General features: G+C 48.4%; 1 protein-coding gene and 2 long non-coding RNA genes across 3 annotated transcripts; all 3 read right to left on the reverse strand.

Moving 5' to 3' along the window:
• Positions 1-3,495: 3,495 nt before the first annotated feature.
• LOC148378235 (janus kinase and microtubule-interacting protein 3-like) lies at positions 3,496-4,696 on the reverse strand. The gene is made up of 2 exons (XM_088367963.1): positions 4,334-4,696; positions 3,496-4,254 (listed from the first exon to the last, which is right to left on the reverse strand). Exons 1-2 carry the CDS (start codon positions 4,544-4,546, stop codon positions 4,138-4,140), a joined length of 330 nt encoding a protein of 109 aa, XP_088224089.1. The 5' UTR covers positions 4,547-4,696; the 3' UTR covers positions 3,496-4,137.
• Positions 4,697-7,155: 2,459 nt separating this feature from the next.
• LOC148378236 (uncharacterized) lies at positions 7,156-8,975 on the reverse strand. Its single transcript, XR_015856054.1, has 4 exons — positions 8,772-8,975; positions 8,320-8,513; positions 8,082-8,195; positions 7,156-7,850 (listed from the first exon to the last, which is right to left on the reverse strand). It is a non-coding gene; the product is annotated as an uncharacterized LOC148378236 (long non-coding RNA).
• A 2,350-nt stretch (positions 8,976-11,325) lies between these two features.
• Positions 11,326-12,711, reverse strand: LOC148378237 (uncharacterized). The gene is made up of 3 exons (XR_015856069.1): positions 12,548-12,711; positions 12,359-12,435; positions 11,326-11,891 (listed from the first exon to the last, which is right to left on the reverse strand). It is a non-coding gene; the product is annotated as an uncharacterized LOC148378237 (long non-coding RNA).
• Between the last annotated feature and the right edge of the window lie 400 nt (positions 12,712-13,111).

Genomic DNA, 13,111 nt, shown 5'->3' on the forward strand with positions numbered 1-13,111 from the left:
TTCGCCTCGACCAATTTTCACACGTACAACGCAACGCGGCTACACTTCTGCTATTACAAACGTAAATCTCCTTAAACACAATGAGTGTTACTTACCGTGTACGCTCTAGACGGTCCAGTTGCAAGCAGAAAATAAAGATATTTCTGTTGATAATCGTCGCTGCTCAGTGGCTCACGGCCATCGCGCCAACAGATTTGAATTTTGGCGGAGGTTCGGGCAATTACGTCATATCCGCGGCATTTGACTGCGACGTAATACCCGCTTATCTGAAACGGCAGTTAAAAGTAGAGTTACATCAAGTTTTCTTGGAACCTAAACGAATGAAAGAAAACTATCATTTGGCCACAACCAACATTCACAGATACAACACAACGTGCGGGGTTGAGGTTAAAGATTGAGTGAAGGGCCCTCGTTTTAAACTACTGTTTTGAAAAGGAGTGGGAACAAGTAAGACGTATTTAATTTATTTAATGGGAAGTAGTAAGACTTATTAAATTTATTTAATCTACTTTTCTTCCCAGGCAAAATTTGATGTGCTGCAATTCCAAATTTCCAAAGTGAATGAAGGAATGAAGTCCTTTAAATTATGATTTTGTATAAATACTAGGCATTAACACAAAATCGACGGCACAAAATGGGCAGACTTTACTTGTTTGAAAAGGACTGGTTACAAGACAGACTTTTTTAATTTATTTAATGGGAAGAAGACTTATTTAGTTTAATTGATCTATTTTTGTTCCCTGCCAAAATTCGATTTGCTGCAATTCCAAATTTCCAAAGTGAATGAAGGAAAGAAGTCGTTTAAATTATGATTTTGTTTAAATACTAGGCATAGACACAAAATCTACGGCACAAAATGGGCAGACTTTACTTGTTTGAAGAGGACTGGTTACAAGACAGACTTTTCTGATTTATTTAATGGGAAGAGGACTTATTTAGTTTATTTAATCTATTTTTGTTCCCTGGCAAAATTGGATTTGCTGAAATTGTATTTTGCCAAATCTCGATTTGAGACCTGATAGGAAGTATTAAACGCTTAGTTAAATCAATACAAGTTGGTAATAAGAGCGAGTAATGTTGGTTGAACCGATGAATGAAGGTTGAAAGCAATTTAAATTATGACTTTGTATAAATACTAGATATTAACAGAACATCTACTGCGCAAAATGGGCAGAGTTTACTTGTTTGAGAAGGAGTGGCTTATTCAAAACTAAGATTTATGTAATCTGTTTGTTCCCAGGCAAAATTGGATGTGATGCAATTCCAAATTTCACCACATGATGGTGCCCAATTTTGACTTCATAGGACATATTAAACACTTAGCTTGTTATTATGTTCAAGGTAATCAGATTTGTTTATCATTCTAATGGCCTCTTCAAAACTATTCTGGATTACTACTTTGGATCTATTCTACATTACTTGGCAACAACATACTCTGTAACAGATTAGGCAGTATAATCACTTATGTTAACTTGAGAGTGCCCACACTCAATCTACTTATCGTGATGTGTTAAATCAATTACTGTTAGACATTATTTGTCTGATAATCTACCAAATCTTTGAATTGAAGAATTTGTGATTTAATTAATAGCTTGTTCAGGGTAATCAGACTTGTATATAATTCTAATGGCCTTCTTTTGAAAACTATTCTGAATTACAACTTTGGATCTTATATTACTTTGCAACAATCTACTCCGTGACAGATTAGGCAGTATAATCACATATGTTAACTTCAGTGCCCACACTGTATTTATTTATGGTTATTTGTTAAATCAAGTACTGTTAGACATGAAATAGGAAGTGTTTAACATAAATGTTATGGCTACTCACCATTGTAGCTCGCTCCTGGTCAATGATACGAGCCTCTTCTTGCAGTGGAAAACTTGCAGCCAACAAACACCGTGGAACCTAAAGGAATGAAATTAAACATTAACATTTCGCCCGGACCAACATTCACACGTACAACGCAACGCGGCTACACTTCTGCTATTACAAACGTAAATCTCCTTAAACACAACGAGTGTTACTTACCGTGTACGCTCTAGGCAAAATTGGATGTGATGCAATTCCAAATCTATCTGAAACGGCAGTTAAAAGTAGAGTTACATCAAGTTTTCTTTTTTAATCAACACAATCATTTACAACCGTTGACCAGAAAGAATCGTCGAAATTCGACGTCCCCCACAAACGCCACGCTCACTCGCTTTTCAGGGCAACAAAAGTACTTCTTTTTAAAAACGATGAGTTGTACTTACCGTGTACGCTCTGGACGGTCCAGTTGCAAGCAGAAAATAAAAATATTTCTCTTGTTAGTCGTATGTTACCATCCGCTGTGTCTTTGTCAACATCGCCGCCATTTTCCTACTTCCTGCTGCGAGCCACGCCCACGGATTTAAATTTGGGCGGAAGCTCTTTCCATTGGCGTCGTTTTCGCGTATAGCAAATCCGATTGGTTGGGAAGGGGGCACGGTTATGCAGCCGAGGAGTCCTGTGATCGGTGGGATGTAAAGTAGGCGTCGACGTCACGTCCGCGTCACGTGACCACGACGTGGCAGACGTCAAATAGCAACCGCTGTTTTGTTTAGTAGACTTACAGTTGTTATGCATTGACATAATGGCGCACACACCAAATAGATTTAAATAAATTAAATAATTCTTCTGCCCACTCTCTTTTAAACAAGTTAACTCTCCCCGCGGATTTGAATTCCGGCGAAAGTTACGCCCATCGACGTCACGTATGTCACGTGACCACGACGTGGCAGATGTCATATAGCAACCGCTGTTTTGTTTAGTAGATTTACAGTTGTTATGCATTGGCATAATGGTGTGCACTCAAAATAGATTTAAATAAATTAAATATTTCTTCTGCCTACTCCCTTTTAAACAAGTTAACTCTGCCCACGTCCATTGACGTCTTGTCTGCGTCACGTGACCACGACGTAGCGACGTCATATAGTAACCGCTGTTTTGACCAGTAGACTTAGTTATTATGCGTTGACATAATGGCGCACTGGTTAGCATGGCCACCTCTTAAGCATGATGATGCGGGTTCGACGCCTGATCAATGTTAGCATGGAGTGAGCTGAAGTGCATGGCGCTGAAGATTTGAATCTTTGAAATGCGCTGAGGTCTGACATATCAGGCAGAATGGTTTGCCATCACGTTCAACAAAAAATAGAAACTTTCCCACTCTGATTAAAACGTCCTGTGTTCATCTACGTATTTTCGTTTTGCTGTGCATCTTTTCCCTGCCATTTCGAGAGCCCAATTGACACTCATAGTTTAAAGAAATGTGTTTGCCCATCCTACTTTGTGGAATTTCACCACATGCGCTTTTGACCAAAATACCAAATTGAACTCAAGTGAAGCCAACACGCACAACCCCCCCCCCCCCCCCACACACACACACACACACACACACAAATGTTGATATGAACATAAAAGAGCCGCATGCGGTTCGGGAGTTGCGGCTTGGCCAAACCTGTACTATACAACTTTATTTGTATAAAATTTTCACAACAGCTGTCACACAAACAAAGCGGGAAAAACCGAAGACGTGCGTGTTCCGCCCACGCTGGATTTATTTGCACCTTTGAAAAGACACCGTATTGCCGCAGATGTGGCAAAGAGTACTTTTGGGCATCTGAGACGGAAGGATGTCCAAAGCATCACGTCACCTGCTCTGGTAGGCATGGTGGTGGGACGTTGAGGTCAACCGCTTTGGGGTTGGCTGACTCTTTGATCGCAGGATGCCACACACTTGAAGACAGAAGCAGAAAAGCAGAGCTAAATGCAAAATGTACTCACCGGTGACTCCAATTTTTTTCCCCCCTGAAGAAACAGCTGGACGGGTGGCCCCGGCTGGCCAGTGGGACTCTTGTTATTCTGACCCTTTTTAGTGCGCGTTTGGGGCAACAACCGTTTTTTGTGGCGCTCTCTTCTGGTTCAAAAGTGCCCTGCATGTGAATTTGCTTTTCCTGCCTTCTGATTGGATGAGCGCCGGTGTGACGCGGTGCCTCTGTCACCGTGGCGGGGGGTATACGTTGGCATCGGAGCGTCTGCCAACGTCTGAGCCCGGCTGGCAGTGTATCGGAGGTGTCGAGTGCGGTGCCGCTGGAGCTCACTCACCAGCTGGTGTTAGGGCCACAGAATGAAGGCCAAGGAGAAGAATAGAAAGAGAAACAGAAACTTCTCCTCCAATTGTTTGATTTGTCTCTTCTGAGCTTCGATGAATTCTTTCAGCTCTTTGTTCCTCTAGGACGGACAAATGGAAAGTGGCATTCAAAAGCCAGTAAGCGTGCAAGTAAGTGCCGGGCTGGCTTTGGGCCCTTACCTGTTGCGCGCTGTGCAGCAGATCCATTCTCTCTTGGAGGATGCAAGCGTCGCGCTCCCTCAACTCGCACATCAGGGCTCGCTTCCATTGGTCCACGGCGCTCCTAAGCTCTTCTCTCTGATCCGCCGTCAGCACGTCATTCACGCCAGCGTGGCTGGCTTTTTCGCCGTCCGTGGCGGGGCAGTCCCGCTGCGGTAGCGCCTCGTACAACATGGCCTCCAGCTCCAGGATCCTCTGGGCCGCAATCCTCGTCCATCAGTGGTCCGGCGGGAGATTTGAGGGCGGCTTACCTTATGAGCCTGGTCCATGGAACACTTCCTGAAGTCCAACTCTTCATCCAGGTAGCCCTTCTGCTTGCAGAACATATCCTAGCACAGCTCAAGGTCAGAATTGTTGGGGCACATTGCCGGAGTTCCCCTTGGCTGATGTCGCGTGTCTGTCTACCTTCTCACTTTCAATGTCCAACATCTTCTGTTGAAGTGCTGACTTGGTCACTTTGATGTATTCTAACCACTGAGGAAAGGCTGCTGTCACATAAGCAGAATGCGAGAGCGTGCGTGGACGTGCGCGTTACCTTCTCGGCTAGGGTGAGAAGGGTCCTGGCGTGAATCACGACCACCTGCTCCTCGTTGGTGAGATTCTGCAAGAGCCCAAAGGCACAGCGTCAACAAGCTTCTTTCAGCGCAAAGCCTTCCAAAAGTCACATTTGAGCCGCCGAGTCTCGTGGAGTGCGAACATAAGGAGTTCGACATACACTTACGGCGTTATAGCCCAGGATGTCCAGCTTCTTCATCAGATCACTGATGACGATGTCCGGGGGAAAGGCGCAAGGAGCAATGTAAGGTGTTCTGGGACCTCGGGTTAAGGTTAGGGTTGCGAGGGACGCCTTACGTACGCTCACGCCCTCGGCCTCGCAGTAGATCTGCAAAGGGCTGAGGCCGTCTGGGAAACGGACTTGCAGAAACTTCAAGACGGGGGAGCGCCACTCCCTCTCCTGAAAGGCAGAGGCATGCATCCGTCCGTCCGTCCGTCCGTCCGTCCGTCACATCTCTGGCCTCAACACGCTTGTGCGAGTCTTCCCACCTCCAGCTCCAGGATGCGGAACTCAAGCAGTTCGTTTTGGTCTCGGATATCCTGGATGTGCTCTTTCAGACGCGCTTCTTCCGCCTCCATCCGCCTGACCTGAAAAGACAGTCAGACCTCATCTGCGGGGCTTCCCGACAGGTGTGACGCCAAGCGACTCCGCCCAGCGCCTTTCTTTCCGTCACCTTTTCGGCCAACTGCTGATTGCTCTGACGCAGCAGCTGCTTCTCCTCCACCCACTTGACATTCTAGAAGAGACAAACGCGTGGACAGCTTTGGAATGTTGTGTCATTTTCATCCACAAATTCTTTGGTTGACTGGAAAATGACATTTGCTTTTCTCCGCATTTTCCCAGCCACGTTCGGGGGGGGGGGGGGGGGTTGGTCCAGTAATGCCAGACGGATGAGTGACTGAAGAATGTAGCTATTTTGTCTGAGAAAAAGGTGTGCTCATTGATGAGCTTACCTGTCCTTGTTGCTTCAGCGCTGACTCCAGATCTGCTACTCTGCTTTGATAGTGACCCATTTCTACCATCAGCTTTTCTCTGGTCTGAAAGGAGGAGGAGGGAGGCTCCTCCTCCTCCTTTCAGACCAGAGAACACCCGAGGCTGGGTGAGAACGGGGAGGCTGCGACCCGGCCGGGGGTTGCGGGAAGGGGCGCCACCTTGATCTCCTTCTCGGCGTCGTAGTCCCCTTTCGCTGGTCTGGGCTAGCAGAGCGTAGGCTCGTTGCAGCGCTTGATATTCTTGCGTCAGCTGGCGGTAGCGAAGCTCCGCCTCTTCATGCACACACCAATGCAACACAGCACTAGTACCAGAATCAGTCAGACCGGCGACAAAGCACCCGCGACGCAAAGACGAGTCCGATTCCAGGCTGAAGAGGAATGTTTGGTGCCAATACGCTGGCAGAAATGGCGGGCTACCTCTTCGGGTTCCGTGTCGGGGGTTCTGTCGGTGTGAAAAGACAAGGACGATCCGTCCGAGTCCACCAACACGTCTTCGTCGTAGCCGTAAAATGTTTCGATGACCTGCGGGCGCGGAAGCAAACATCTCTCTGAACAAACTGAAGCGACACCTCACGATGAATCGACGAGAGGAACGATAGCGAGAAAAAGGCCATTTCATCTTGCGCAACACCAAGCAGCCGCAAACAAACAGACTCACCTTGCAGGACCTCACGCTTTGTTCCTCCTCAGAGATTCTCGACGTCGGTATCGTAGCAGCAAATCTCTCTCCTGTCGACACAAATAATCCGCCTTTGAGATTCTTTGGATGCAAAGGGAACGAACGGCTCCGGCGCAGAAACAAACGCGACTCACAATGACATTTCTGACATGAGCTCCTGTCTCCAGAGCCTGAAAAACACGTCACCGGCGATGATTGGAGGGACGCTCGTCTTTTCCAAAAGTGACAACTACAGGGTGTGTCAGGGTTTTCCAGATTATCTTTATCGTATCATTGTGTTGCTTTGACTTTGACTGCGACCTGTAATAAATAATATTATTTATCCCTTATTTATCCCTATCGCTTATCCCTTCCTACACAAAGTCGTAAAACACCCCTTGCTATGTTTTGACTAGAGGTCAAGGGCTTCCTCTATTCAATCCACTCTTACACCCACCCTGTTTCTCTTAATTAAAATGCTCGTGCAGGAGCCGAGAGTCAGACTTCATTCGTACAACGGATGGACTCTCCACCTGCAGGTGTCCAAAAGAACTTACTTGTCTCCCGTGTGGTTCTTGCAAAATAAGTTGGAGCGAGCGCAACTCTAACAGGGTGCATTTTGCCACTAGCTGCCTACGGACAATGACGTCGCGCTCGCGGCTCATGGTTGACGGGCTGAGCAGCCGGGCAAGTCCGTCGTTTTCAGCGCACAGCGAGTGGCAAAGGCGCTGACAAAACGGGAGCTTTGAGCTGCTGAAAACGGCAAAACAAGTCTAAAGCGTGTTCAAACGCGTGCGCACAATGCTCCTGCTTGAAAGGTCGGAATTTAAGGGGCCAATTTTTTGGATGGCGGCCGCCGGCCAAGCTTTGGACGGAAAAGGTTTCCTGGCGACAGCGAGCGAGCGCGGCGCTGCCGTACGTGCACCGAGTCGCCTGCCTGAAGACCTTGGACAAGTCGTCGATGATGTGCCGCTGCTCCACAACTTGAAGGAACTCCATTTCACCGTCCTGCTGGCCGCAACCGCGGTCCAGGTCATTGAGCGAACTAGGCCTTCTCTGTGGAACACAAATGCAGTGGACTCTGTTGGCACGCCGCCGTTGTCCGCGTCGACTTACCAAGCTTGCCATCTCCTCGTTCTCCTGGGTGACAAAGCGCACTTTGTTTTCAAGGCGACACAGCACCAGCGAGAGTTCTTCATTCTTCCTGCTCAGGCGTTTGTTTTTGTACAGGAGTGGCAGAAACTGGCTTTCTGTTTCTCTCAGTCGCTTTAGCTGCAAGCATGAAGTGCGGGATGTGAAAGACGCACAACACGCGGGCCAGAACGTATCCATTCCTTTTGCATCGGTTTGAACGGAATCATGGCTTTGGCTCCCAATAAAAGACATCTACCAGGCAACCGACTCGCCGCGCCGCTCAACTAATAAGCAAGCGCAATGGGTGCCTCGCTGGATGGCGCGCATCAAACGTAGCGCAAACCTTCAAGCGTGCCGTCAATAAATTACCAGTTCATTGCGCTCTTCAGAAAGCAGGGCGTTTCGATCCTCCAGTTTCCTGATGACTGCGCTGAGCTCAGCGATTTTCAGATGAAACCGTCGCGTGTCCCGATCCTCCTGAGACTGAAAACGCCCCGCAACACACACACACGAGCACTCGTTCAAAGTTCAAAACTGTTTTTGTGCTACCTTCCTCCAGCAACGAACTAAGTCATGCGTACTGCAAGTGTGTGATGAGGTGGCTTACGCAATGAAGAGGATTGCTAGTAGCGGCGTTGACCCCACTTCCAGGGTAGTTTAGGCCCGCCCTTTGGGAATCCCTCAGGGCAGCGATCTGCTGCTCGGCAGCCTGAGTCTGCAGCTGAAGGCGGTGGACGTGGCCGGCCCCAAGGCTTCATCCAAAACACTAACCGCTCTGTCTTTCAGCTTGATCTCATCCGTCTGGATGTACAAACGGGGAGCGCTCAGGCAGGCGGGCAAACTCATTTGCCAGAATTGTGACAAAAACAAAGAGAGCAACCGGCCAATTTTTTTCTGGAATCGACTAGAACACCTTTGCTGTGACAAAAGCGAAGCGAGCAACCGGACATTTTCTTCTTGTGAAATAGAATAGAATAGAATGCCTTAGGTGTCATTGCACTGCAGGTATACAACGAAATTGGGAACATAGCCACGCACCGCGCATCTGATCAGTCCTACCAGTCGGCGGATCTCCCTCTCGCAGTCTCTCTTGGTTCGGCTCAGCTCCTCCCGATGCTGGTGATGAGCCGATCGGAGCTCGGCCGCTCGGGACTGCCAGGCCGCTGCCAGGGCTTCTTCCGCGCTCCTGGTGGAGGCGACACCGCTCGGTCTCCCGACACCGCCGCGTCTCCTCCACCTCCGCCAGCAAAGCGCCCCCCCTCCTCACCTGAGCAGACATTGCGCCACACCGGGCCGTTGAGACCGCAACGGAGCGCCGCGACGCTTACTGGGGACAAGCTACACAATACGGTAGCGGCCGCATCGAAGCCCGACGTGGCGTGCGGATAGTCAGACACGGATAGAGCGGATCACCTTGTCCATGGAGCCGTCCCTCAGGCTGAGGACCAAGGCATTCAGTCGCTGGATCTCTCCATCTTTGATTTTGATCACTCTCATCAGCTCCATTTCATGCTGCCGCAGTAATGTCTCCCTGGTAATGGCTAACTCTTTCTGCTTCTCCTCATGGAGTTTGCTTTTGAGTTCCGTCATGGCGGCGGTGGCACGGTGGTGCTCCGCCCGCAGGTCCTGACTTCTCTCTCTCTCCAGACAGCTGACCTGACATGACTTAGACTTAGACAAACTTTATTGTCATCTTGTCTGCACATGGTGCATACAAAACGAAATTCCGTTGCATACGTCTTACAACAAAGTAGTGATATTGCAGTTGAATAGAAGTAACATATCCTATGAAAATATATATATATACATATATACTATATATATATATATATATATATATATATTAAAAATAAGTATAAAGTGCAGCAGTGATAATTATGCAATAGTGCAAGTAGGCAAAACAGTATTCAAGAGTGTGCAGAGGAATGCTAAACCATGTATTAAACTTCTATTTAAAGGGTTTATACAAGTTCAGTAAAGTTGGTAGTGCGAGATAGTGCAAGATAGAGGTCCGTAGTGTCATAAAGTACAGTTCTGTGAATGTGTGATGCAGAGTTCAGTTTAGAGCTCAACAGTTCTAGTGTTCAACAGTCTGATGACAGCAGGGAAAAAGCTGTTGCAGAACCTGGTGGACCTGCAGCGGATGCTGCAAACCTCTTCCCAGAGGGCAGCAGGGAGAACAGTCCATGGTGGGGGTGTGATGGGTCATTGATGATGTTACGGGCACGGGACATGCAGCGCTGAGATGAAATGTCCTGAATGGAGGGAAGAGGAGCCCCTATGATCCTCTCTGCTGTCCTCACCACTCTCCTCACGTTCTTCCAATCGGAGGCGGTGCAGCCTCCACACCACACAGAGAGACAGCTTGTCAGAATGCTCTCTATGGTGCTCCTGTAGAACGTCCTCATGATGGGTGGGGGCAGGTGGGCTCTCCTCATCCTCCGCAGGAAGTACAAGCGCTTCTGTGCCCTCTTGACCAGTGCCGTAGTGTTCATAGTCCAGGTGAGGTCTTCTGTGATGTGGACCCCCAGGAATTTGGTGGTGCTGACCACCTCCACAGCTGAGCTGTTGATGATCAGTGGAGCGTGGTGAGGCTGTTTTTTCCTGAAGTCGACGATGATCTCCTTCATCTTCTCCTCATTCAGGATCAGGCTGTTTTCTCTGCACCAGCCCACCAGCTGCTCCACCTCCTCTCTGTAGTCCAGGTCGTTGTTGTCTCTGATGAGCCCCACCACCGTTGTGTCGTCTGCTGACTTCACGATGTGATTGGTGGTGAACCTGAGGACGCAGTCGTGTGTCATCAGGGTGCACAGCAGGGGGCTCAGGACGCAGCCCTGAAGGGAGCCTGTGCTGAGGGTGATGACATCAGAGGTGTTCTGTCCGACCCGGACTGACTGAGGTCTGTTGGTGAGGAAGTCTAGCAGCCAGTTGCGAAGGGGGGTGTTGAAGCCCAGGTGTTCCAATTTTCCTACCAGATGCTGTGGGATGATGGTGTTAAACGCTGAGCTGAAGTCCAGGAACAGCCTCCGCACATGGGTGTTCTTCTCCTCCAGGTGAGCCAGGCTCAGGTGAAGAACGGAGGAGATGGCGTCCTGAGTGGAGCGGTTTTGCCGGTCGGCAAACTGGAACGGGTCAAATAATAGGGGGAGTCTGGAAACGATGTGACCTTTAAGGAGCCTTTCGAAGCACTTCATCATAACCGGAGTCAGTGCAACAGGCCGGTAATCATTAAATGAGGTGATTTGAGGTTTCTTCGGCACCGGAATGATGGAGGCAGTCTTAAAGCACGCCGGCACTGTGGCTTGGCCCAGCGAGGTGTTAAAAATGTCTGTGATGACCCCAGCCAGATGACTTGCACATTCCCTGAACACACGCCCAGGAATGTTGTCGGGGCCAGGGGCCTTACAGGGGTTGACTCTCCTCAGGGTCTTCAACACATCGGCGGAGTCAAGGCAGAGTACCTCCTCTTCCTGATGGGGGACAGTTTTAACTGCTGGAGTGCCGTTTAGTGCCTCGAACCTCCCAAAGAAGTTATTTAGACCATTTAGAAAGTCAGCATCAACTACACCCACCGGGGGGGGGGGAGGGTGAGTTGTAGTCTGTAATCGCCCGTATGCCTTGCCACATACTCCTGATGTTTTTGACGTCGTGGAAACGATCCTGAAATTTTCGACTGCGGTCTCGCTTCGCTATCCTGATGGCACGGTTCAAGTTGGCTCTCGCTGTCCTCAGTGTCTCCTTGTCGCCAGACTTGAAGGCAGAGTTCCGCGCTCGTAGCGTTTGACGTACCTCCTCAGTCATCCAGGGTCGTTGGTTGCCCCGGGTGATGATATTCTTAGTGGTGCTGACGTCCTCGGTGCATTTGTTGATGTAGGCTGACACAGTCATGGCACACGCATGTCTAATCTACATCGGGAAAACTGGGAGGGAGGGAGGCAGGCAGGGAGGCAGGCAGGGAGGCAGGCAGGGAGGTAGGCAGTGTCTGTCTGTTGAGGTTTTCACCTTGTTCTTCTCCTGCTGAAGTTCTAACTGGACGTCCATCAGTTTGGTTCTCAGCTCGTCATTGGCGGCCTGAAGGGCGTCCGTTCGCTCCGCCTTGGCCCGCCCTGCCGGAGCTCGTTTGGACATCTCTTACTCGAGTCTCGCCCGGTCGTCAGTCAGAGATCACAACATTTGTACCTGGAGAGCACAAACGCAGCGCTGTTTTCCACTGGCTTCGAACTCAACTTCAATCGGTACCGTAACTTACAACATCATAAACATAGAACTAGCTTGACTTATTCATTGAATAAATGCATTTGGTTCTTCAAAACTGCATCACGCAACATAGCGTGACCGAGACGGCCGTTATCCACCTGCGTGAAGTTATTTGGTGAAATGAATGAGATGTTTAAGACACCATCGTTCTGTCTCTATGTAGATGAAGGTAAATAATCGATTGCTGAAGGTCCAAAGGTGTTGTGATAAACAAATAAACATATTAGTGATTAGTGACATATTTGTGATAAACATATTAGGCAGGATAATCACATATGTTAACGTGACTGCCCACACTGTATTTATTTATGGTTATTTGTTAAATCGAGTACTGTTAGACATGAAATAGGAAGTGTTTAACATAAATGGAAGACGAAAGGGGTACTCACCATTGTAGCTCCTGCTGGTCAATGATACGAGCCTCTTCTTGCAGTGGAAAACATACAGCCAACAAACACCGTGGAACCTAAAGGAATGAAATTAAACATTAACATTTAGCCTCAACCAACATTCACAGATACAACGCAACGCAAACTACACAAACGTAAATCTTTTTAAACACAATGAGTTGTACTTACCGTGTACGCTCTAGACGGTCCACTTGCAAGCGGAAAATAAAGATATTTCTGTTGATAATCGTCGTGTTTGTATCCGGTGTCTCGCTCAAGGCCATTGCGCCCACAGATTTGAATTTTGGCGAGAGTTCAGCCTATTGACGTCATTTCCGCGGTGTAATACCCGCATATCTGAAACGGCAAAGTTAAGAGTAGAGTTAAATAAAGTTTTTAGTCAACGCAATAATTTACAACCGTTGACCAGTCGAAATAATCGTCGAAATTTGGCGTCTGTGGCTGGAAGCAGACGCCGAGTTCGACATTCCTCCCAAACGCCACACTCCCTTGCTTTTCAGGGCTAAAAAAAAACAGTTGTAATTACCTTGTACGCTCTAGACGGTCAAGTTGCAAGCTGAAAACAAAAATATTTGCCTTGTTAGTCATCGTGTTACTAACAGCTGTGTCTTGTTTGCCAGAACTGCCGCTTTCCTACTTCCTGTTGCAAGCCACGCCCACGGATTATAATTTTGCCGTGAGTTCCGCCTATTGACGTCATGTCCGCGTCACATGACTGCGACGTAATATTAT

This window comes from Syngnathus floridae, unplaced genomic scaffold (genome assembly GCF_059516105.1).
Source record: "Syngnathus floridae isolate MCC-2025c unplaced genomic scaffold, RoL_Sflo_1.0 HiC_scaffold_56, whole genome shotgun sequence".
Taxonomy (NCBI): domain Eukaryota; kingdom Metazoa; phylum Chordata; class Actinopteri; order Syngnathiformes; family Syngnathidae; genus Syngnathus; species Syngnathus floridae.